The 27313-nt window shown below is 39.0% G+C and overlaps 1 protein-coding gene and 1 non-coding gene across 3 annotated transcripts; one reads left to right on the top strand and one right to left on the bottom strand.

Annotated features, from left to right (window-relative positions):
* Window positions 1-6168: 6168 nt before the first annotated feature.
* Window positions 6169-6241, bottom strand: trnam-cau (transfer RNA methionine (anticodon CAU)). The gene has a single exon. It is a non-coding gene; the product is annotated as a tRNA-Met (tRNA).
* A 1158-nt stretch (window positions 6242-7399) lies between these two features.
* wfdc1 (WAP four-disulfide core domain 1) lies at window positions 7400-26594 on the top strand. Of its 2 annotated transcripts, none has more exons than XM_086074738.1 (6): window positions 7400-7834; window positions 18126-18321; window positions 18398-18481; window positions 22412-22552; window positions 23433-23483; window positions 23579-26594. In XM_086074738.1, the coding sequence occupies exons 1-6, from the start codon at window positions 7742-7744 to the stop codon at window positions 23632-23634; spliced, it is 621 nt and encodes a 206-aa protein (XP_085930864.1). In that variant the 5' UTR covers window positions 7400-7741; the 3' UTR covers window positions 23635-26594. The 2 variants fall into 2 exon arrangements, with proteins under 2 accessions (XP_085930864.1, XP_085930865.1); XM_086074739.1 differs by having other exon boundaries at window positions 23433-23492.
* The last annotated feature ends 719 nt before the right edge of the window (window positions 26595-27313 follow it).

Raw genomic sequence — 27313 nt, 5'->3', positions numbered from 1 at the left:
GTCACCCTCCATAAATCTACAAAAACAAATTGTCAAGTGAAGTTTACAAACACAGGTCCAACTCATCTGCCTCTGACTCACCCCTCTTTACTGTATAATAGGCTATGTCCAAACAGTGCAAGCAACACACAAAGCAATCAACAGAAAGACATCTGGTTATATGAAATATTAATACGGTACCTCCTTAACCATTTTCCTGCCACGGTGAAATCAGCATGAAAAGAAACTCACCCATAATGGTTGAAGGCCAACAGGAAAGGGAGGCCACACATTAATTACATTCTTAGAGAGGAAAGCAGCCATTTCTAATCAGTCCAAAGATTTCCTGCTATAGTGAATCTATAAGATGCTGCCTCAAGGTCAACACAGAAGTTTGACTTTCTAATTGCAGATGTACATTTTGCACCTATAAAGAAACCAGGGACAGCCCGATGAAGTCAGATATTTCTGTAGACATCCAGAAGTTGTATTAAGTGATGAAACATGCATTGTAAGAGAAGAACGGTGATGTAACAGGAAGCACAGATGACACAAAATGGGTTTGAATCTCTGTTCAGGCTTTTGTGTGGTGTTTGCGTGCTCTCCACATGCTTGTGTGGGGTTACTCTGTGCCCTGCTATTTGCTGGCATCAAGTCAGCTGACTTGAGCCTATCAGTGTAGAAAAACATGGCTGACGAATGACAATGTATAAGAGAGAGTTAATTTATCAATTGCCTTCCGTCTCAGGTAGTCAGTGGACTACCATCAATGTTTAGCACCTATGCCTCGCATTTCCAAGGTTATGGGTTTGAATCTGGAGCCTTGTGCCTACATACTGTAGGTTTTCTACGGGTACTCCGGTTTCCTCCCACATACCAATACATGCAAGTTAGGTGTGTTGAAGACTAAATCAGTGGTTCTTACTTATTGTTAACCTGGGACCCGCATTTTCCACTTAAACCACTTTTGTAAAAAAAAAAAAAAAAAAGCCTCTGAAAATGCAGAGTAAAGAGTATAGTATTATAGTATTTCAATGATATTTATAATGTATTTTATTCTATATTTAATTTAATTTCATAATATTTCTAATTTGTGTAATATCATATTGTATGTTGAAATTAGCCAGTAACTTGGCACAAGGCAGCTAGTTTTGTTGCGACTGACTTGATTGTTTTGTAAGAAGCACAAAGAGCAAAGATTGATTTTGATGTGTCAATGTGCCATATATATATATATATATATATAGAGAGAGAGAGAGAGAGAGAGAGAGAGAGAGAGAGAGAGAGAGAGAGAGAGAGAGAGAGAGAGAGAGAGAGCACCATCTTGTTTTTCACACTCTGGGCTAGAATGTGCAGGATCTCATGTATCTGCTTTCACTTAGGCTGAATGCATGGGCCACTTTTCACATCCACCTAACACTGTGTCTTGGGTATGCAAAGAAAGAAGGAGAACCAAGTGTGCTCTATCTGACCCCTCTCGGCATCACGTCCAATAAAGCAGAAAATACAAAATAAGCTTTGAAGTCTGTAAGGACTTCCTGGTCATTTTGACTTCCCAGAGGTAATCCCTGACCCAAAGGTCTCCACAAAAACAGCTGGAAGAGTTATTTACTTTTTTACTCTTTTTTACTGTTTTTGTTTTTTGTGACCTTGCTACTGAGGGTCAAGCTAAAATATGCTGCACTAGTGTGACAGCTTCAAGTGTTCAGTAGCAGGGTAATGAGGCAGTGAAGGTATAAGGAGCAGGAGGAGTGTGATGAAGAAAAAGGCAAAACCCAGCAGGGAGGAAGCTTGGTCAGAAATCCTCTCACACTACAAACTGATGGGTTTCCTGTCAGAACCCGTATGCAGGCTTTGCTACAGATGATGAGGGGAAAAACTTCAAAGTGCGAAGGAAGAAATAAAGCAAAGAAAAAATGAATTATAGTGGGAAAACTTTGACGTAGCTCAAAGTATACAAAGACTCGGTGCTGGTTAGGGTATTAAAGGATAAAGCATAGGACAGTCATTAAAGACAGTCAGGCTTTGCAGTCATCATTGATTAGAAGAGACCAGATAAACATGATTTTAATGAAGAATGATAAGCCCTACTACTGGGAGTTTAGTTTAATGAGCACATAAGTAGCAACCTGATAAGCACAATTTATTTTAATTTTATTTTATTGTTGGCTTTTTTTTTTTCTTGCTTAAATATATACATTGAATTCATAGCTGTCAGTAATGTGCATTGATTAAGAACATACATTCATCCTTGTACAAATGCATTATATGTGTTTAATTCAAGTGTACCCAGCAAGATGAACACAAAAATAAAATGCAGGTGAATGTTTGGTTCATATACAAACCGAACCAAAATATTCCCTTACATGCTTGCTTTTTGTGTGTGACTTTTTAACTTTTCTGCATCCATAGTCATGTCTTTCCTTTTAACAAATAGCCCATTGTAAGCTCTGCTTGCATTACTCTTGCTTTTGTGTCAATAATATCCTGATCAGTTGTGCGACATTCCACAGGAAGCTGTCAGAGACATTTCCCATTGCCGTTTCTGTCACTGAGCCATCAAAATAATAACTTTGAGTTTAACCGCTGTCTCAGTGATAATAAACACTTTTGTTTATACTTCTTTTGTTCTCTTTTCTTTTTTCTTGCATCCTTCTGCTTCTTATTTTTTCACATTTCAACATCATTCCTCGCCCAGACCACTTCTCTGAACAACTAACCCTTTTTAGTTCTTTGCTCCTACTGTTGTAGCCAACTCACAACATGTAAAATGGCCTCTAGTCAATGTATCATATTTCAGACAGCACATCTCTTTGGGTTAAATTAAATGCCACAGTACAGATGCATTGTCTAACTCAGGAAAGCCAACGAGCCAAACGAGACGAAGACAGCCATAACCAATCTGTCCTCAACAACCACTTAAGCATTATTTTCCCATCCAAAACAAATCAAAACCAAATGCTCGCTGAACTTTTATTGCACTTTTATGGCTGCAGATATGCAATGCATTAAAAAATAAATAAATAAATGAATTAACTGATGCTCAAGTATAGCCTTGCAATGAAGACATCACATCAAATCACTGGCACCCTTATTTAAATGTATTATCACGTAAAACATAAATATACAAATGCATTTAGTCAAAAACATGTGGAAGTTGTTTATAAAATGTGACGATCAACTGCTAAAAACCTATAAATTCTTATGTGATCTGCCGCAGTTATTTCCACACTGGCCTCATGTTTTTCCTTTGAACAATTCCTTCACTGCTTCAAAGACTCAAACTCAAACATTGGCAACATTCAGTGCAACCGCACAATCTGAACTCTATCTGCCTGGAAAACAATGCCGTTTATGCTTACTTGCCATGCAAGAGCTCTAAACCACTACAAACAGCCAGTACAGTTTAGTAGTTTGTGAAGAGCTGCACATTCTATCCAGATGTGAAAGCTACATTTGGCTCAAATAGACGTAGCCATTGCCAATGATCATCACATGAGGCATCTACATCTGTGATTACAACTCATTCATCACTTTTACACCATAAGTGTGGACCGGACTGAAAAGAAGAGAGAGAAAAAAGTCACCTATCACCTTGCAGAGAGAGCCTTAGTTGTCATCAGTTCTTGGAGAGAATCAAACTTAAAAATAAAAAGACTGGTCCTCAATCATGAGCATTATGTTATTCTTTCATTTCTTACAAAAAAACTGTACATACTGTACATACTGGAACTGTTAAGTAGAGTTCCGGTGAAGCTTAATGCAAGCGTGACCTGCATACATCAATGCACAAGAGCCCAATTATTTATTGAATATAAATGTGTACATTCCAGAAAATATTTATTGATTGATGGGTTAGGGTTAGGGTTAGTCCTTTGAATGACGAGCCTATCCCAGCTGTCTTGGGGAAGCTGGCGGGGTACACCCTGAACTGGTTGCACAAACATGCCTAGGGACAATTCATAGTGTTTAATTAACCTACCATGCATGTTTTTCAGAACGTTTGAGGAAACTGGAGTACCTGGCAAAAACCCACACAGGCACAGGGAGAACATGCCAACTCCACCCAGGTAGGCCAGAGTCTGGATTCGAACTGACAACCTCTGTTCTGGAAAATGGATGTGCTAACCAGTCAGCCATCATACCACCTCTATCATTAAGAGAAAGATAAAAATGTTATTTGTGTTCTGAAATTGAGCAATGCATGTTACATTTTTGACATTTATTGTTTGGAATAGCATAGTTTGCTTAATACTGAAAAGTAAACCATTCAGGTTGGCTACAAACCAAGAAAAAGCACAGTACTTCTAGCATCTGTGTGCTTTTATTACCGTTTCAATGGCAATGTACTAAACCAAAAAAGAACACACTAAATGATTTACAATAAACTTCAGATGATTGGAAAAAAAACATTGTAAGCCACTCCCACAAGACTGAATGGTACCCTGCCCGATTATACAATTGCAGTGGATCGTTTAGAGTGGAATATTAAATGTTAAATTAATCATTACAATGATTTTATTGGTAACAATGTTAAATCAGATGTAGGTTCAAATTGTTGTCATTGTTGTTAATCCACGCAACAGGCACTGTTTAAAAATCCATCTTTTTTCCTCACTAGCTGTCCTTCAAAACAGAATAAAAATGTTCTAGAACAGGGGTAGGGAACCCTGGTCCTCAAGAGCTGCTATCCTTTCTGTTTTCCATGTTTCCCTACTCTAAGACAGCTGATTCAATTATCTAGATTGTTATCAGGCTTCTACAGACCTTTCTGATGAGCTGATTCATTAAAACAGCTGTTTTGGAGGAGGGAAGCATCTAAAAAAGATGAGGGGGGCTCAATAAAAGGCAGTGACATGTGGTCGGAATAGGCAAGGTAGGCACTGCCTACCCCAGGCTAAAATGAAAGTTGAAACCGTTTGGCTTTTTCTATTTATTTGAATTATTTCTTTAATTTCAGAAAGCCTACAATACCTATAGGTTTAAAAGTGACAACTTTCGGTGATTTTTATACCTCAATTAAAACGGACTCATTACTTCGTCTGGCCTGCAGGCAAAAATGCTGCAAAAATTATCCTCCTGAAGGCACACCGCTACTGTGCTTTTCCCAGCTCTGTCCGCGTAGCAATGTGTGTTTGCGCATGCGTAGTCAGTTTCCCAGTAGAAAAGTCCTTTACACAAATAGGCAGATACCTACGCAGCCTTTTTACATTGCTGTATTATTCCTACGTTCGCACAGTGCATTTGTGAATTCAAAACACACTTAGTGTACAGCAAGGTGGTATGACGACGCCACTGTGGAGAATATAAAACTATGTTCACGCCTTTCTTTTGAGGGATAAACGTCAGCTTTTGAAGAATTGGAAACCAACGCCTTAGCTACCGGATCTTCAGCGAAGTAAGGGTTAGAGAATTATTGGTACTTTTCACAAAGAATGGTGCAAAAGGACTTTGTGGATGTGCTTGGATTAACTGGCTGTTTCACTTTACATGGTGTTTGGCATTGCTATTGCGAGCTTGATTTTGTGAGGAATTAGGCTGTTTTACAAAGACATATTCACTTTATTACATTATTTCTGGGCGTCCGGGCGGGTTTGAAATTGTCCGTTTTTCATTGTGCGGCAAATGGGAGGCGGAGTGCACTGCAACATTTGCCGTGGCTGGCAGACCGCACACTGGCTGACGGTGGCCCAGAACTTTAGCTGAGTAGCAAGTGTTGAGCTGTCGCACCAGAGGCAATGGGTGCGAACCCCGCTCGAAGTAAAAAAAGATTGCGGAGCAAAAAATGTAAGACTCCAAAAGAGAATAATGTTTTTTTTGTTTTATTTTCTACCCATACAGAGGAGGCATATGTTAAAATAGTTTAAATGTATGGCATCTTGTATCTGAGTATCAAGTATCTCGAGGTCAGACTGAGAGTGTCCTCTTTTTTGGGGGAAATGAAAATATGGTCACCCTGGGATACGTTGTACACTCGCCTGCCGACATACAAATTTGTAATTGGTGTGTGTGTCTGCCTACCTACCTACCCAAACCTAGAGCTCACTGCACGTCACTGATAAAAGGACATCACTAGAAGAAAAATCCTCGTTTGTTATTATTTATCACACTAACCAATCACAGTAGTAAATATGGTAAAAATAGAGTGGAGGAGTGGCGAGTTATTGTGACTGAGGAAAAACACATGGATGCCCCATGTGAGGATTGAACTCACGACCTTCAGATTATGAGACTGACGTGCTACCTACTGCGCTAACGAGGCTAGAGACAGTCTTCTAATAAATGCAACCACATAGATCGTTTTGAAAAGGTGCCAAATTACGACCAAGTGTTGGGTATTTTAGTTTAGCTACCTCTATCGGCCATGTTAAATAGCGCAAAAATCCAAAAGCGAGACTCGAAGGCGGTCCGTCCAGTCATTTATTTGGCCAGTTATTGCTTTCGTGTTGTCTACATGATTTGTAGCAGTCTGCAACATTACTGTGCCTTGTCTTCTGACCAAATGACCCGGGTTCGATTAGCATGACTCTTTTTCATTTAACATGGCTGATAGAACGATAGAGGTCGCTAAACTACAAAACGTGACATTTGGTCGTATTTTGGTGCATGGTAAAATGGCCAATATGGTCGTTGTTTTTGGAGGACTTGTTGAGGCTACAACATGCTGACTTAGACTGTCACAAATTTTCTTGAGCTACCCAGGCTAATATTTAAGGTCAGGTGAATCGCATATATGGCCACAGTACCTACACAATCAGGTCTGCTTGTCACTCTGTGACCCGTTCAATCTAGTTGCATTTATCTGCTCCTTTCTGTACTTCCCTCTTGACTCTTTTGTTCAAGAGGAGCTGGGGCCTCCCAATGACATGGGGCTTGTTCCTGTAAAACTAATAATGACTGAGATTTGTGCAGGCTTAGCATTCTTTCTCCCCTTCACGGCTTGACACTGGGAATGGAACAGGGGAGGGGTGGAAGGGTCCGACTGAGGTTTGTTTAACACATTTGTGTGAAAGAAATAAAGTGCAAAAGCTCAGTCCAGAAGGTAAGAAAGGTAATGTCACCGAGTGGTCGAGTTCCCAGAAGCGTAACGGATACATGATTCTTTTCTCGGTCAGTCCTGCAGGGATCACCGAGTTGAGCGCATGAAAACTCTTCTGCTGCTTTCCCAGCCACGCTCTCGTAAATCATCCTCTCCCAGAGATGCAGACACCAGCGTCGGCCAAAGGGGTCAACACAGCTCACGAGCAACATGTAAATCTAAAGCACAAACGATGAGACACGTTTCGCATCTTCTTGACTTAAAAATCCATGTAAGGATCCCCAGATGTGGGAGGAGATGAAACAGGAGGGCAAGAGGGAGGTCACTCTCACTAGGCCCCCTCCTCTAGCAGAGACATGTGCACATAGTGTGCCAGCAGACCACTCTGATGCACAGACAGCTGCCATTCCTCTCTTCTCTCTCTTACATTTCTCCCCTGCACTGCCTCTCCCCCCTCCTCTCCTCTCAACTATTCCCTTTCCTCCTGTCTACTTCTGGCCCGCACTTTTCCTCAGGCGAATATAAAGGCAGGTCCTGTTGCAGAGGGCTTGTGTAATCTTGGCTGCACATGAGCACCAGAGACTCGCTTTGGCTGCCTCGGCTGCAAAAGCTCACACGGACGAGCTCTGGTGGCTCAGCGGACAAACTTGAGAGAAAAGTGAGGAAGAGAGAGAACTTCTGAGGAAGAAGTTAGAATTAAGGTGCAGGAAGTGTACGTGCACCATGCCGGGATCTCTGACACTGCTGCTGTCACTGTTGGTGCTCTTCACAGGAAGTGATGCCAGAAGAATCAGGAAAAGAGGACTCAACCAAAAGGTGGGATCTCAACTTCATAGCCAAAAAACATTATATTCAGATAGATGCCAATTGCAATTTGGGGCCTACATTTATTTCTTGTTTGTGGGAGTAGATGAAAGCACAATGGTTGCTCTGTTAGAAGACAGAGGTGAAAGGTCATCAGTTGGCTGACTATTGTGTCTTTTTTATTCTTATTTGGCAGTTGAATATAATGTGTTTTTTAAATGGCAGATGTCTCACTAGATAGTTGACATGCTTTATGGCAAATGGTGGACACCAACCACTAAGTTTGATAACCTATTGTACATTTCATTCCTGTTGCTGGGCAAAATTAGTGGAGCAAAATTATTTGCGCCCCATAGTCAAAATTTCAGCTGATGACAAATATGAAGATATGGCATTATTATATGACTGTTTTGTAATATGTAGGGATGCCCGATAATATCGGTGGCCGATAATTATTGACCAATTTGACATCATACAGATAAATCAAATAATGACAAAATCTGCTGCTAATAATAGACTTGCCACGTTGGTCCATCTGTTGTGTTTGTGGCTGAAGTTGTGCCCAACTCCTCACACTATGCAGTTCTGATTTTTCTGAAAATGCAGCCATAAAACAAGAAACTTCATAGAATGTATTCATGTGTTACTGCTTGTTTTTCTTCACTAAGTTGTGAAAACTTGTAGTAGTAGTAGTAGTGTGAAAAATGGACACAGACAAGTGCAAGTAAAACCTATTGATGTGGAGCAGAATGTTAAGTGTGCAGCAGGTCGGAATAAGTCACCCATTTTTATATTTTCATGTGAGCTGGTCAGGAGCACACTGGATGCCAAAACGGTGCGTGTGTGTGTGCGTGTGCGTGCGTGCGCGCGTGGACGAGGACGCGGACAGACCGAGCCCCTGCTTGTTAACTCAGCTCAGTGTGGCTGAGTGATCAAAAGTCCAGTGTAGCGTGATGCCTTGTCATCCTCTTATGCTTCAACGTTCTCACTTTCGGACCAGTTGACATCGTTGTTGGCTCTTCCTCTTCTCCTGATTTTACTGGTAGACATTCACCTCTCCTTATAAATACTTTCTCTCCTCCCCTCGACCACGCGCTTCTTTTCCTCTCACATGGCGTGCCCGTCTTAGTTTATGGGATGGGCTCAAAGTTCGTACTTGAGCCTCAAAGCTGCTCTAATTGGAACATGCTGAGATGGCTGTTCAGAAGCAATTTGCTTCTTTTCTTTTCATCTCTGTATCTTTCATTTCGTCATTTCTTTAACCATTTCCCCCTCTCACACACACACACACACACACACACACACACACACACACACACACACACACACACACACACACGCACACACCCTGTCTTAAGTCATACTACTCTACTGCCAAATATCACAGTGACAATGCATTTTATGAAGGAGAGCAGATACATTTCTTATATGTATTTTTACACATGACACCGTTTCATCAATTTAATATTAACAGTGACTAACTTATTCTTAGATGTGTATGACGAGTAGGGCTGAACAATTATGGGAAAAATAATAATCACGATTATTTTGAATGAGATTAAAATCACGATTAATAAGACAATTATTCATTATTTTAAAACAATATTTTTCAACTACTATAACGCAACTACTGTACTCAAAACTCTGATCATAGCCTCATGCTCATTCATCGCTTCACGTTGAACATTTTATTCTTGAACACTATTCTTTTTGTTAAGTATATAATATCCTTATAAATATTAAAACCAAACCTCTTACATTTACATTCTTTATTTTCTAACTTAAGCATTACAATACTTTCTTTGTCATATTTATTTTATCATGTTATTTTCTCAAATCTGGGGATTTAGTGGGCTAAAATGGGACCTCAGGATTGTAATTTGTGCTATGTCATGTGGAAAAGTGTATTGGTATGACGAATAAAGTCCTTGAATATTTGTATCCTTGAATTTTGAGGAATTTAAAATTCCTTGAATAATTGAAAACTTAACTTTAAATATGACTTAAAAGGACGCAATAATTAAAATGAGTAAGAAAGTAATATGAGAAATAGCAATTGAAAACAAATAAATACTGGCTATTCCTGCACGTATTGGCCTCTTAGGGGCAGCGTGGTGCTGTATATGCATGAACTACACAAATAGAATGAGATAGAAGTCACTTAATTGCGATTGAGCTCTATTAATATAACACATTGGGAAAAAAATTGTGCCTTTGAGCCTATGGGTACATTAGTGTGTGAATATTCGTTATTTGAAGGAATATCACTACCAAGGTCACTGCTAATTTCCCTTTAGCATTTGAATGGGATCCTCCATTGACTTTAGCATTAGCAATAGCCTAGCGATTTTTTTAAAACGAAGCATGTTTTGTATTTAAATATACAGTGCACAGTAATCGTTTTTCTTTGATTATTACGCTTTTAAGAAAGAAAGAAAGAAAGAAAGAAAGAGAGAAAGAAAGAAAGAAAGAAAGAAAGAAAGAAAGAAAGAAAGAAAGAAAGAAAGAAAGAAAGAAAGAAAGAAAGAAAGAAAGAAAAGCATGAGATGCCACCTCCGTACACCTTAGTCATTTGTGGGTTCTCTTATTTTACTTGACTTCTTGGTTAATGTCTTTTTACACTTGCAAGCCAAATATAAACAACGCAGTTAGCTAAGATCAGCATATCGAGAACACACCTCATCTTTGCAAAATAACTGTGCTCCGTCTATAAAGAATTGCTGATATATTTTTTTTCATTTTCAATTATTTATCATTTGGCATTACTTTTCCATGATATCCAGTCAATACCCAAATAAAAATGTGAATGTATGAACTGCAATGGAGAAAAAAGTTACATTGTTACAAAAGATAAATAGCCAGGTAGTAATAATTCAATCACAATTCACAAAAATAACCAACAAACAACAAGCTGACTTCAAAATGAAACGAGTTCAAGCGCAAAATCCATTTCATTGTCTTTTTACACAGATAAAACTTCAAATGTGGTCATTATAGTTTCTATAATGTTTCTTGTTATCAATTGAATCTCCCCTCTTGGTCATTCCAAAGGTGATAAATTCAGCAAAGTACACCTCCATGTCCGCCTAGCATACCTGACTGACTGTTTAGGTTTGCTTTTCACTCATTCATCATTGCGCGTTTGACCTCTGGTCCGATATTTCCTATCACTTAAAACGTGTCCATCTTCTCTTCACTTATCTAAACCTCTTACGACCAAGTTCAAAGGTCAACAATAGCAGTTACTCAACACCGTCTGTGTTGGAAAGAGACTGGAGCCAGACAAACAGATGAAACAAGTCATGGGAAAAATGACAAAAAGTGGTTATACAAGCACGTAAATAGAAAAGCTTGCTTGTGATGTAAAGATGAAATGCGATGTTCTTTGAAAGCACTTGCACTTCATGCACATGCATGCACATCACCAGATTCATGCAGACATAACAAAGTCTGGGTCGCACCTGCATGGGCATGTCTTGTATTTGATGTGAGGGGATAGTCTGTGACAGCCGGTGGCGTTGCGGACATTCACAGAGGATCAACTAAAAACATTAATTTTTAGCATTTGTGAAAATCATATTTATCACACGGGAAGTATATGCTTTCTGTGAAGTTCAATTAAACTGAGACGGTATCTGGGAGGAGGACTATCACGAATGGACGGATTCACTTACAGCATTTGCTATATTGCAAGAGTGGGCAATTTCTTTGAATGCATGACAAGTCAGCTTTGCGAAACACTGACTGCACTCAAGTTGCACAAAGTCATTTATTGACAGATAAAACACACAGGAAAGTTTTAACTTAAAACCTGTCTGCCATGAGATGGCATTTTTTGGCCTCAGGCATGACCGATTCTTCCCAGATTTGATGCTGGACAATTATTTCGAATGCAAATTGATTGACCACAAGTCAAAATACACATCTAATATTTCACAGTACATCACAGCAAACTACAACCACAGTAATAAACTAAAATATTACTGAATTAATACCTCTTTAAAAGTTAGAGTTAACTTCTGAAGGGAAATGCAATGTTCGGGCTCAGGGCGCATGTCCAGCTTCTTGCACACATGCAATTGCTAGAAAATATATGTAAGCTGAATTAGACCAAATTATGTTTGTTTGTATGATTATACAATATGAGATTCTACCACAATTAAAGGACTGTCAGGCAACCTGTTGTGTTTACACTACATCAAATTGAGTGTAGGTGCAGGAAAAGGAAATTAGTCCAGACAACCCAAGAGCAAACCAGATGCCTGCACTTGGAAGTCATGTTCTTTCTTGTCGACGCAAGGGCGGGCACGACTGGGACCTTGGCCTTTAGAACCTATAGCATACAAACCTTGTGCGTGTTGGAGTGTGTGTGTGTCAGGGTTATTATAGTTTGGGAATTTTCATTTTAGTTAGTTTAGATTTCGTTTTGAGTTTGTTTGTTTTTTAAAGCGTGGTTCTGTTCGTTTTTATTAGTTTTAGTTATTTAAAAAATGCTTAGTTTAGTTTTGTTAGTTTCAGTGTTAGTTTTAGTTTAAAATAAAAACTGTATTTCTTGGGCGCAATATTTAAAAAACACCATGGTAAAATGAAAAAAGTTGCACATTTTTTACGCTTTTCATTTTGGCTGAGTTAAATGAAAAAGCAGGCGAGCTGAGCCATTGGAGCCAAAAGTCAAGCATGCAAAATTGTCTCCGAGAAGCAACATCATCTGATGGTGCTTTTCTAGTGGCTGCTGCTAGATGACGTCACTTCTGTGTGACACACTTTCAAACGTTCTTATCCCAGTTAATATCTAAATAAATCAGTAAATAAATCAGTTTTGAAACAAAAAAGTTGGAAGTTAATTTTTTACGGAAGTGGTGAACGTTTGTATGTTTTGCCACAAATGTGTAAAAAGCAGTGGGATGAAATAAGTTTTTTTCTTCCCACTCCCTTTCAGGCATCTTGTTTCTACATTTAACATATACTTTTCTTTACGTCTTTGTTACCGATGTCAATTGAAGTTGATGGAGGACTTGTTGCATTTGGGATATGTTGCCTAGACTAGATTTTTTTTTTTAATGGACACCCCAAATAGGCGATTCTCATACTGCTTACAAAAGAAATCGAATAGCATTCATTGTACCATTGTCTTTAGTTCACAAGTTACCATTTCACATCTCAAACAAAGATAATATTATAAAAGTAATAATAATAATAACAACAACTATAATAATAATAATAATAAATGTGAAATTATGAAAAATAGCATATAAAATCAGACTTTTCTTTTTAAAAACAAACTCATGAAACAGACCTGATCAAAAATGATGTTGCCCCTTGAAAAGATGGAAAATAATTTGACCATAGGGACACATTCACCCAAGGTGTGTCCTCTCCTAAGTTTAACAGGTGTCTTCAAACTTGTAAGCAGTCATCAGGCCTTTTTAAAGGGGTACAAGTAGTCACTGAGCCGTTTGCTGACACGGTGTGTTAACACACCAAACATGGACGATAGTAAGCGAAGTGTAGTCTCAGGATTTTAAAAATAAAATTATAGACATGCACATTAAGGGTAAAAGATTTAAAACAATCTCCAAGATTTTCGATGACTACAGTTGCACATATTCAGAAAAGTAAGATCCACGGGAAAGTAGCCAAACTCCCTGTGATCTGGGAGGATAACACGAATGGTAACAAAATCGCCCAGAGCAACCTCCAAAGAATTTAAAGGTGAACTCCAACGTCAATGTCACATAATCACTCCATCTAGTGCTGTTTGAGCCAACGTGGACTTCATAGGAGACGACCAAGGAGGACAACACTGTTGAAAATAAACCAATACTTTTTTTGGGCTGAACTATATGTTGACAAGCCACAACGCTTCCATGACATGTTCTATGGACAGATGAAACAAAACTGGGACTTTTGAGCAAGACATCAGTTCTATAGAACACTGTCTGTCTACTCTTTACTATGAAATATTGATGATGCTCTGTTATGTTCTGGGCCTACTTTGCAACATCTGGAAGAGGTTGCTTTAAATATGTGCAGGTTTCAATGAAATCTTAAGGATATCAAGGTATTCTAGAGAAAAATGTTCTGCCCTGTTTCAGAAAGCTTGGTTTTTAGCCGATGCAACAAGACGACCCAAAACACAGCTAAACACACCCAAGACTGGCTAAGAGCAAAACGTTGCACTATTCTGAAGTGAGCCCCTGATCAAAATCCCATTGAACATCCTTTTCATTGAGTGCTCTGAGCAAATCACTGAGAGAACATCCATTCATCAATCCATCTATACAGGGTCACAGGGAGCTCGAACCTGTTCCATATGATTTCAAGCTAAGGCGAACTACTGTGTACTCGCCAGCCATTCACTCTAATGCTCGCATTGCTACTAATTGGAAACTGAACCAACACTGTCTGTACCAAAGTGTGGTGAATAAGAGCATAATTTGGCTAGAAGATTGAGGATGAGGAGCATGATGCTATGTGTAAAGTGAAAAATGAATGAATGGGGTATGCTATGTTTTAAACCCATACATCATGTCAAACAGGAAGGAAACGTTAGAGATTTTGTTGGAGATTTTTGCAGGAGCAATTAAGTAGAGATCGGATATAAGATAATGAGTAATCATGCCATTATTCAGTCCCAGTTGACTTGTGCTTCTTGTGCATGAGTGTAACTGTACTGTTAGTCATTGTGAATGAACTACCAAAACTGAGCTGAACAAATGATCATAAAAATGAATGTATACATATGTATACATTGCAATCAGAAAATAAAATTATTTGAATTGTTTGTTAACGGCACCGTCAAAGTTAACCGTGCCATTTACGTCACTGGTTAGCACCGATATATCCCACAATTCCTCTTTGTGTTTACTTCCGGGTCGGTAAAAGAAACGCACTCGATGCAAATAAATAAGCAGGAACTTTTTTGCTGACGAAGAAAGCGTTATTCAATCAATGGTCGAAGCAACTTAGGAGTTTTTGTGAAATAATTTATTTTTATTTTTAATTTTTTTTGGTCTGATTTTGTTTCTCATACTTTTGTCAGTTTTTTGGTCTAACATATTTGTATTTTTGACTGATTTGTATTTTTTGTGTAATATTTTGCTAGAATAGTTTGGAATTATTTGTCTTGTTTTTGTATTTACATACTTCTAATATGTGTGTATTTTTCATCTAATATTTGTAACTATTAGAAATATTTGTAATTGTTTTACATTAAAATTTATTTAAAAAAAACATTTACCTTGTAAATTAAAATTTAATCATTAGCCACTATTCACAATGTTGCTGTCTATCTGATTATTGACGTAGAGCAAACAAGAAACATTACAGGTAACCTTTCTTTGGAATCCCCTCCCACTAAATGTTGGGCAAGCCCCCTGTCCATTTTCAGAACTCGTCTTAAAAAACACATTTTTATTCTTTCTCTTTTGACTCAGCATGAGACTTGGCATTGTATTACTGCTAAGTGGTAGCGTGTGTGTAACTCTTCATCAGAATAATCACCAATGTCAAAGTCAAGACCTTGATCGTGTCTCTTTTTCTTGCGCTCAACAGGCATCATGAAGGCAGCATTAGTCGCGAACACAGTTAACCACACTGTTAAAAGTTAGCGGTGGTCCCTAGGTGTGTGTAATTTTAACAGCAAGTTAACAGTCGGTTAGGGTTAACAGAGTTTTGAACAACAAGATAACAGTGCCGTTAAAAATAACCAGTGGTTAAAAATATAACCGAATTTTGCCATAATGAACTAATGAGTGTCTAAACACACATTTTGAGTGTTTGATACCACTCTCCGTTGCCAAACATCGTTGGCTTTCATTTTCTGAGCTGGACGGTGAGCATGTTTTGTCAAGGCTGCCAAATATACAGCACAGTTTGAAGCATTGTGTGCTAATTAACTGATTTGAGATGGGTTACACACAAGAGTCTGAAGAAACTGAGAAAGCTAACAGATGCAAACTGATTGCTGAGACTTAAGATTTGTTTGTTTAAAAAAAATAATAATAGAGAAAGTATTCGTTCTACTGCCACATAAACCACACACACAAGTACAGCAAAGTGACCTTGAAATTTGTGTTGGAAGTGAGTAATATTTGTTTTCCCACAGCACACTTCACTCAGTTTGCCTCAGCTAAACTCATCATTTAACACTTTTCCACTGACAAAAGCAGGTACAATGAATCACTGCTATTTGCGAGGGATAGGGAACAAACCTTGACACAAACAGCTACAATCTGCTAGTAGTTACATAAATGACCCCTCTAAAAGGTTTATACTGCATTGCGATTGCATATAATTACCACAAGATTGTGACAAAGGACTACTTTTGTCTTTGTGAAGCTCCTCAACTCACTTCAATCCAGGGCCTGCCTGCTGTTGAATTTGCTATTTGACCCAGCAATGATGCTCCAAAGCAAAGCGACTGGTTAGCACGTCCGTCTCACACCGGCCTTCCTGTGGAGAATTTGCATGTTCTCCCCGTGCCTGTGTGGGTTTTCTCCGGGTACTGCGGCCGGTTTCCTCCCACATTCCACAAACATGCATGGTAGGTTAATTGAACACTCTAAATTGTCCGTAGATGTGATTGTGAGTGTGAATAGTTGTTTGTCTGTGTGTGCCCTGTGATTGTCTGGCAACCAGTTCTGGGTGTGCCCCGTCTACTGCCCGACGGTTGGGAAAGATGACCCTCGTGAGGGTTCAAATAATTGATGGATGATGCCCCATTATTTAGATCAGTGGTTCTAGTGTGTATGTTCAGACTGTGTGGCTTTAATCTAGTTCCAGTAGAGTACACTTGTTAAATAGAGTTCAGTTATAATTAACTTTTTAATGTATGTTTTCAAACATTTATTTAAGTACAATTTTATTTAATGTTTTTATACATTGCAATTAAATGATCTTAAGTGCAGTGTTAATGGTGAAACAATGGCTTGCAATAATATTTAATGTACGTTTTAGGAATAAAACTTAGGCCTCATTTTCATGAACACTTGCCTACTAGTATGTTAGTGTATTTTAAGGGGTAGTCAACCCAAAAAATGTCTTTACAATAATACGTTGTATGTGCCCCTACTGGTCTAAACACGGTATTCTGGTTAATAATGCATTTGTGGAATATGAGTTAAGCAGGAAAATCCACCCGTGTATATCCATCTCAGGGGGCGGCCATTTTGCCACTTGCTGTCGACTGAAAATGACTGCTTCAGAAAACAGGTGAGCCGTGATTGGTCGTTACCTGAGCCCTGTGATGTCATTTTCAGTCAACAGCAAGAGGAAAAATGGCCGCTCACCGGACATGGATGAAAACAGGTGGATTTTGCGGCTTAACTCATATTCTACAAACGCAATATTAATCAGAATGTCGTGTTTAGACAAGCTGCATAGAACATATTATTGATTAATATAACATATTATTGATGTTCTATGCAGCCCCATGAAAAAGGTGTGTGGGGGGGTGGATTTCCCCTTTAATTTTGGTCATTGTGGTGGTACTTGGGGGTGCCAGCTATTATTTTGAGGTGGCCTTGGTGGAAAACGTTTGAGAGCCACTAACGCCAACTGCTTCAGGTATGACCATCCCATCACACATGATGTAGTTGACACACATGCCAGATCAAGGTTTGCTGTTTTCAAGCTATAAGATGGATCAAACTGTACAACTTGGTGGACATGTGGCTTAACAATACCTGAAAATGTCCTATATGCTGCTTCTTTTGTTATCTTGTGGTTGTTGTGAATTTTCAGATGCAGTCAGCTGTATACAACAATGTAAGGGCAGTGAGGTTATGCCAAAGCAAGGATGATAAAATGGATTTTTAGGAACTATGAGTTAATCCCGGAAAGGAATGCTAGCCTCAAATAATAGAGTGAGTCCAAGTTTTCATAACATCAAACCACAGAGACAATGTCTGTGATGCACATTCCATCACGTTAGCACACAAGAGCAGATGTCAGCAGCAGCGTGTGCATTCCTGGTTTCATGCAAGTGTACACTCAGACCATGAAAATTTATGTTTGTCAAAGCCACCAACGTGACGTGAGAAGTTGCTTGCCTCCAGGTCTTGCGGCCTACTTTCTGTTTATTCTCACATTGACCATGGAAATGTGTGTGCGTGTGTGTGTTGAAACTGTAAACTACCTTCCCAATCCAGGTCAAGACATTTAGAAAGTAGCTTGTAGTTTTTTTTACTAAAGCCAAACCAAACCCTGTAACACATCTAACGCACACTTTGCTGCTCTCTAGTGGTCAACTTTACAAAGAAAAGGAGGCTTTTTCCTAGCAATTTATTTTCTGGTCTCCCAGGACTACGAGTATCCCAACCACCCACAGTCCACACAACACCAGAAGAATGACCGCTGCCCACCACCCCCTCAGATGCTCCCAGAAAGGGCCTGTGAGGTGCCAGGCTGCCGCTCAGACTCAGAGTGTGAGCGTCACAAACGCTGCTGCTACAACGGCTGCATCTATGCATGCCTGGAGTCTGTTCAGCCGCCACCAGGTCTGTGGAACCAACATGTTCAACACATCGACTTGTTTGTAAATGTTTGTAATTATGTCTGTGTCATCACGAGTAGTTCTTGACTGGCTAGTACAGCCCAAGCCTAGGTGGTTGGGGGGTAACGGCTGGCTGCTAGATGGTCCTGAGGAGGTGCTGCAGGGTGAGTATACTAATGACCCATTATTGGAAACATTGCATTGTCAGCCTGGGGGCTTCTCCATGCTTTTTTAAAATCATGGTCTAACAAGGGCAGAGCTCCACCAAATGTTAAACATTTAACTTTTTACACCAACTACACTCTTAAAAGTAACAGTGCTGGTTAGACCCATTTTAGGTTCTCCGGCTTGTCCTCATAAGACTGCAACCTGCGGCTCTGGAACCACACGTGGCTCTTTAGTCCCTCACCTGTGGTTCCCTGTGGATCTAAAAAAATAATAATAATAGTAGAAAATAATATTTTTTTTACATATGTATTTGTATTTTCTTTTAATATTCTTCAAATGAATGAATGCTTTAGATTTAAAAAATAATAATAATTCAATATCCCCCCCCCCCAAAATGTTTTTAAATTATCAAAAAAAAATCAAAAAGCGACCATAAAATGTCCAAAAGGGAAGAGGAAAAGCAGAAAATTTCCATAAAATGTCCATGAAATTGCCAAAAAATGCCAGAGAATTAAAAAAAATTTAAAAGGCAGAAAATAAATGTTCAAAAAGTAACCTAAAATGTCCAAAAACAAAAGAAAGGCAGGAAATCGCCGTAAAATATTTTTGGAATTGCTAAATAATAATAATAATAATACATTTATCTTGTATAGCGTTTTTTAAGGTACTCAAAGACGCTTCACAGAAAGCCAAAAAAAAAGATCGAGCACAATAATAAAATTTGTACAAAAAGCTTAAAAAAGGAAGTCCAAAACATAAAATCATTACAATAATAAAATCAATACAAAACTAAACATTCATAATACAAAACATTAGACATTAAAAGTGACTTTGAACAGATGGGTTTTGAGTTCTTTTTTGAAAGTGGAGTGGTCAGGGCAGGCACGGAGTCGGTTGGGGCAGTGAGTTCAGCGAGTGGCGGCAGCAATGAAGAAGGCTCTGTCTCCCCAGGTTCAGAGCTTGGTCCTATAGGGCAGTGGTCCTCAATCCTGGTCCTCGGGGACCGGTATCCAGCCTGTTTTTCATGTCTCCTACAGCCAACACATGTGGGAATCATTATCAGGCTTCTCCAGAGCTTGCTAATTAGCTGATGATATGAATCACCTGTGTTGGCTGCGGAAGACATGGAAAACAGGTTGGATACTGGTCCCCGAGGACCAGGGTTGAGGACCACTGCTATAGGGGAGGCAAAAGGTTGGAACCAGAGGAGCGGAGAGAGCGAGATGGAATGTGTTGGTGGAGAAGGTTAGTGAGATATGGAGGGGCCAAATTATGGAGAGCTTTGAATGCAATTAAAATAATTTTGAACTGGATGCGTTGATGAATGGGGAACCAGTGGAGGTTTTGAAGGACAGGGTTGATGTGTTCACGGTAACGGGTGTGGTTGAGGAGGCGGGCAGCAAAGTTTTGGATGAATTGTACCTTATTAATGGTTTTGGATGGTATGCCATAAAAAATGCTATTGCAGTAGTCAATGCTGGATGTAATGAAAGCATGGATCAGGGTTTCAGCAGCAGAGAAGGTGAGTGAAGAGCGAAGTCGTGCTATATTTTTTAGATGGAAAAATGCTGTCCGGGTTATTTGCTTGATGTGAGGTTCACACGAACGAGTAGTGTCTTGGAGGACGCCAAGATTACAGATGAGTGGGGATGGCGTGAGGAGGATATTGTCATCGAAATTAATGCAGAAATTTTGAGTAGATTTAGTGAGGTTTTTTTGGACCAATGAGGATTATGTTGGTTTTGTCGCTGTTGAGTTTGAGAAAATTGTGTTTCATCCATGTTTTTATATCATTTAGACAGTGGGTGAAGTGGTAATGGTATTGGAGTTTATGGATGTGGTAGAGATGTAAAGCTGTTTGTTATCGGCGTAGCAGGGGAAACAAAGGCCATGACGACGGATGATGTTGAATGTAGATAATGAAGAGGAGGGGACCAAGCACCTAACCTTGGGGAACACTCTGCGACAGGGGGGCTATGGAGGAGGAGCAGCAATTGATGTGAATGAACTGTTGTCGGTTTGTGAGGTAGGACTGAAACCAAGAGCAGCAGAACCAATTATGTCTTGAGACGGGACAGGAGGATAGAGTGGCTGATGGTGTTGAATGCAGCGGTGAGGTCCAGGAGAATGAGGATACTAAGATGGCCAGAATCATAGGAGAGAAGGAGATCATTTGTGACCTTGAGTCGGGCTGTTTCGGTGCTGTGTTTGGGATGAAAACCGGATTGGAACGGTTCAAACAGACTATTCGAGTTAAGGTAGGTTTGAAGTTGTGCAGCTACGACACGCTCAATGATTTTTGACAGAAAAGGAAGGTTGGATATGGGCCGGAAATTTGCAGGGTCATCAGGGTCAAGACCAGGTTTCTTGAGTATTGGGCTGATAGCTGCCAGCTTGAGAGACTGTGGAACGGAGCCAGAGATAAGTGAGGAATTGATGATTCTTGAGATCAAAGGAGAGCTTATGGAAAGACAGGATTTGATGAGTGGAGAGGGAATAGGAACCAGGGAGCAGGTAGGAGTTTTGATGCCTGACAGAAGTTTCGGGAGTTGTACAGAGGAGATGGGCATAAAGTGAGAGAGCTGCTGATTGGAGCTGGAGGGAGGTGACTCAGGAGGTGCAGTATGGGCAAAAGAAGGATCAAGGGAAATGAAAATTCACTCAAAGAAAGATTGAAAATGATTGCATTTAGTGATGTGAAAGATGAGGAGGTACTTTGGCTGGGCTTTAGAAGTGTGTTAAAAAAGTCAGAAATGTTATTATTATTATTGTTATTAATAATAATAATTATAATAATAAGGCAGAAAAGAAAACATTTTTAAAAATGTCCAAAAACAAAAAAGAAATTTGAAAATTGCCATTAAATATCCACAAAATGTCCAAAATGTCAGAAAATTGCTAGCAAAAAAAGCAGAAAAAAATGTCCAAAGGTAGAAGAGAGGCAGAAAATGACCATGTCCATACAAATTTTGACAGAAAGGCAGAAAAGTCTAAAAATGTATGAAAAACGAAGTATAAGAAATTACAACAAAGTAAAGACGAAAGGTAGAAGAAAATGAATGTCAAAAAGTATTGCTTGTATGCTGCATACATTTGTGTTATGGTGCAGCTCTGATTAGCTCTTCGGCCCTCAGTACATTAGGCTAACACTAACACACTGTTTCCTTTGTAACAATCTTTAGATGTTTTGCGGCTCCATAAATATTTTTTTATTTGGCCTAAAATGGCTCTTTTAGACAGGAAAAGTTGCTGACCCCCTGTCATAGGAGAACCATTTTTTTTGTTCCTGTGAACCCTTTATGAATGTTCTACCTGTGAAAGCTTCGAATGGTTACACTTTGAAATAAATTGAGATATGTTTCAAATCATCTTTTATTGGAGATATATATCAGAGACGTAAATGGCACATTTACGGTACTGACAAGTTCAGTCAAATATATGTAAAATGACAACAAAAAAGTAATTGCATCCTATCCTCTCAAACTGAGCCGTACCATATCGAATCAAATTGTAATCCCACATTCATTCCACTTTCAAACCGAACTTTTCTTGAATCGTTTCACACCACAAAACCGTATCAAATCTTTTGTGTAGAGATGCACACCCCTAGTGGAAATACATAAAGGGCACATAGAGCCAAGGTTTTGATTACTTTTTGCATTGGTGGAGTGTCTAATGGTCCTAAATATATTGTTTAACTTCATTTTCAAAAATGCAAATGCATAAATGCTAAGATGGGCAATTCCAAAATCAATGCAATAAGACAAATATACTGTGATGAGATATAGAGAGCACAGCGGTGGTTACTGAGAATTACAAGGCCTGAAGGCCAATTCATATGAGCATATGCTTCGTGAAAAATATTTAAGCTTAATTTATCTTATGTTGTTATGATTAATGTGTATTTGTGTATTTTCTATGACCAGCTGAGGCGTGCAGTACAACAGAGGATGGCGATGAGCCTCTCCACTGTCCTACAGGCTACGTGTGCCACATCATCAACCCGGGAAACCCTGCCACTGGCATCCCAAACCGGGGTCAATGCATCAAGCAGCGTGCCAACTCTGGTACAAATGAATTCATATGCACTCTTGAAGACTTAGATAAAGTACTCTTCTTCGTTTGAATTCAGGGCTTTAGATTACCGAAAATGATATTCATAATTGTGTCTGATATATGTTGCACTGTTGCACATGGAGTCCTCTTCCTGTAAACTTTACAATGATTCATCATCCATTTTTATACAACTTTCCTGTACTCAATTAAGAAGGCAGTAAAAATAATAATAATTGCATTAGTATTATTTCTAACAATTTTGCAACCCAAAATTGGTAAATGCATACTTCATATGCTTTTAAAGGGAAAGTCCCCCCCCAAACAAAATTGTGACAAAAAATAAGTTTTATGCAGTCTTGCTAGTCTAAATATGGTATGGTTTTAATATTGCGATGGTGGGATATGAGTTAAGCAGCGAAATCCAGCAGCTTTGATCAATATGATCAATATTTTGCCATTTGCTGTCAAGTTTTTTTTTTTTGACTGACTCACACAAACAAAGCAAACCCACGCTTTCCTGCATCATAGGCAAGTGACGGTACCACTCCGCCACCTGGAACCCACCATTTGCTGTCAAGTGAAAATGATATCAGAGCAACTGTGATGTCATCCAGTTGCCAGCAAGTGGCCAGCAAGTGGCCAGCAAGTGGCAAAATGGCCGTCTTCTCATATTGATTAAAACTGCTGGATTTTGCTGCACAGCTCATATTCTACAAATGTAGTATTATTCAGAATGTCATGTTTATACTAGTGAGGTCACATATAACATATTATTGTCAAGAAATATTTAAGGTTGACTTCCACTTTAAGAGAATACAATATAAGTATGCTATGTTTGGTTAAATGCTGAGGTATGACTTTTATTTTGTCACCTTTTTTTCCCCGTTTAAGATGGGCGGGGGCTAAGGCATAAATTTTTCAAGGACTACAAGGACTACTTAGGTAAGTGAGGTAATATGAACAAATGGAAACACACTGGCATCATGACTAAGTCTGAAGCTTAAACAGTCCACCTGACCGCATGCTTTTCGTTACAGGTACCAGTACAAACAATGCAGTAGGCTACCAGAAACATCACAAGCACCTGGGATAACCACCATGTACCATTTGTGCTCTGGCTTTCAGACGACACTTTGCATTTTATGTTGTTGAGATCTCAAATTAATCTGACACCGCCACTTAAACTTGTGTTAAAGGATACTTGACTCATTGAGCCATTTTCAGCAGTAAAAAGTTAATATTTTGTCCAGAATAAATTTGATAACTTCATTATTTTTCATGTACAATGAATACCTTTAAAAAATCTTTTTTCCACTTGCTGTTGACTAAAGATGACGTCACCTGTGCTGAGGAAGTAGGTAATGACCAATCACGGCTCACCTGTTTTCTGGGTTTTGCCTGCAAATTGAGCCGTAATTGATTGTTTCCTGTTTCCTCAGCACAGGTGACGTCATCTTCAGTCGACAGCAAGTGGCAAAATTTGTTTTTAAACATATTAATTGTTCATGAAAAAATTATAAGGTTATCACATTAATTATCGACAAAATATTATCTTCTTACTGTTATTAATGGCTCAATGAATCAAGTATCTTATTAAAGCTGCTTTTCATCACACATCCGTGAAAAGAGATTAAAAGCTACTACCTCCAATACTCACCAAGCCCTAACCTCAGGCATGTTACTATCCCGCAGCCAAAGAAAATTGGCACTTTTACACATTATAAAAAAGTATATCATCGTTGAGTAGAGAAGAGAAGAAGTAGTGAGGGCATCAATGCATTTTACCAAATATCTGAAAAGGAAAGAAGATTCATAATATGTTTTCCATTATCCATGTATTCTGTCTTTTAACCATTCAACATAACAATAATCTGTATTCAACAATAAAGAGTGTGGATGGGCTGTTCCCCCCAAAAAATTGGGAATTAGAGATAGGCATTATATTTGATGGAGGGAAATTGATTATTGTGTTTTAGAGGGTAAGTCAACACAAACAAAATTATTTACGTTAATGTGTGCCCTTACTAGGGTTGAGCGATAGAGTCAATATATCATCATCAATATTATCGTCAAAATTTGTTTCACAATGTGTAATTTTTACATCATCGAGTATTAACACTGTCTCAAAAGAAAACTCCAACTGATTGGCTGTAAATTAGTAGGAAGTGATGAACATCTTTATTTAGCAAATCAGCATACATAGACTGCGAAGGAGGTGGAAGTGCTAAATCCTCATTCTGCCAATCAGCAGGCAGAATTAAGTCACATGACTCGGTGGCCCCAGCGAAGCGCAAGTCTGCAGTGTTTCAAAGTGACAATAGAGAAACAGGAGTCTCTGGTCAGTCTGAAAATGATTCGGGGTTGACAAGACTGATGTCGGTCAAAATAACAGGCAGAAAAACGATCCGTCATGAGCAATTTGCCGACACTTGTGTTCCACCATATGAAAGATTATGAGGAAAACTACACACGACTACACAAGCGTGGCAACCGCTGAAGAGGTATTTAAAAAAAAAAAAAAGTAACTAAGCAACACATATGAAAGAAACCCTGGCCAGCCTATCTGTCAAAACATCACGGTTACATTTATCATCTCTTTGAATGTATAAGGGCGCTAACAGCTGTGTTAAGGACCGTTTGCAAATTACATATTCCACGGCGACATATATGGCATAAATCACTATATATCAAATATACGGTATACTGTATATATTTTTCCCATTCTGATTACTGTAGTAGCTGGAAATGGAAGGTCTTTGCTTACTCCACCTCTAACTTGGCTGATATCTCTCATTATGGAGAAACTGGATGACATTATTGTCAGACATTCACCAGAAATCTATTGAAAAACATTTTCACATACTGAGAGTTGTAGTTGTTGGCAATGCATAGCTCAAAATGGGATGCTATCTGTCATTATAGAGTATTAGGTGACATTTAAGTGACATAAATATTCACAAAATAATTGAAAACACTCAATAAGAGCTTGGACATAATTCGATTTATTTTTCCTTGTTATATATTGCCATATAGAATATTGTTGTGCAATATTTTGCAGAAGAGATATGAAGCAATTTAAAAGAGGGGATGTTCAGAAACGCTCTCTATCCTAATTGTTCTGTGAAGCAATTACAGATCGTCAAATTATCGTTACTGAGGGGTTTTTTTATATTGAGAAAATGACATCACAGTTGCTCAGGGCTCGGGTAACGACCAATCACAGCTCAGCTTCAGAAAACAGGTGAGCTTTGATTTGTCATTATCTGAGCACTGAGCAACTGTTATATAATTTTAAGTCGACAGCAAGTAGCAAAATGGCCGCCCTATGAGATGGATAAAAGCGGATGGATTTTGCTGCTTCACTCAAATTCCACAAACACAATATTAATCAGAATACCGTGTTTAGACTAGTGAGGCTGCATAGAATATAAAATTGTAAAGAAGTTTGGGAGCTGACTTCCCTTCAAAGTAAATTAGGCCAACATGACATCAGCTTTGGGAAGTTGAGCCATATCCATACATACCCATAGTTTAGGAATTAAACTTTTGTTGATTGTTTATTTCTTCCATTTTATCAAATGACCATCCATATTTAGAAATTTCCCTCAAAAGGAAAACCACCTGGTTCCCCCCAAAAATTCTCTTGCTTTCTGAAGGCCAAATTTCCTGCCCTAAAAGCTGGAATGTTTTATGGGCAATCTGAACATTTCCACATGTGGTAGTTATAGCTTTAGATCTTCATAAAATCAGACAGATTTAATGTACTAGCAACATATGACTCACAAAAATTACATGAGAAATTGATTTGTGGACTCAAATTGCTTAACCAGTGCATCATTATCTATCATATGGCCTGAAAAACTGAAAAATGTGATTGTGCCTCATTGATGTTGCTCAGGTTTGTTTCTGCCTACAATAACTAACAGCAGAATAAGATGGTTTCCAATGTAAATGCACACAATAAGATGAATGTCTTGACAAAAGCCGTAACCAATAACTCTGTGGTGCTGCCTTGTTTTTACTGAATAAAATACATGTGAAATAAAAGAACAATGTGTCTTGTTGTTTGATGGAGGTAAAGATGCCAGAATTGCCACATATAAAACAATATCCTTCTGTTATGTAAAATGTCACTACTGTTCCAAATATAATATTTATGAGGAGAAAAATTGCGTTTGCAAATTATTTTCAATGCAAGCAGACAATTTTATGGGTATCTTGTTAATCTTGTAATTACACAAATAGGGAAGACCACCTATTTCACCGATAAGTCAGAATTGTGTCCAGTGAGAGTTGGACTCCGCCAAGGTTGCTTTTTGATACCGATTCTGTTCATAACTTTTATGGACAGAATTTCTAGGCGCAGCCGAGGCGTTGAGAGGGTTCGGTTTGGTGGCCTCAACATTGCATCTCTGCTTTTTGCAGATGATGTGGTGCTGTTGGCTTCTTCAAGCCGTGATCTCCAACTCTCACTAGAGCAATTTACAACCGAGTGTGAAGCAGTTGGGATGAAAATCAGCACCTCCAAATCCAAGACCATGGTCCTCAGTCGGAAAAGGGTGGCGTGGCTTCCCAGGGTCGGGGATGAGATCCTGCCCCAAGTGAAGGAGTTCAAGTATCTTGGGGTCTTGTTCACGAGTGAAGGTAGGTTAGAGTGGGAGATCAACAGGTGGATCGATGCAGCGTCTGCAGTGATGCGGACTCTGTGTCGGTCCGTTGTGGTGAAGCAGGAGCGGAGTCGAAAGGCAAAGCACTACCCTGACCTATGGTCA

The sequence above is a fragment of the Leptonotus elevatus genome, chromosome 4 (genome assembly GCF_054856555.1).
Source record: "Leptonotus elevatus isolate MCC_2025b chromosome 4, RoL_Lele_1.0, whole genome shotgun sequence".
NCBI lineage: Eukaryota > Metazoa > Chordata > Actinopteri > Syngnathiformes > Syngnathidae > Leptonotus > Leptonotus elevatus.
This window is presented reverse-complemented; position numbering and strand designations above follow the sequence as displayed.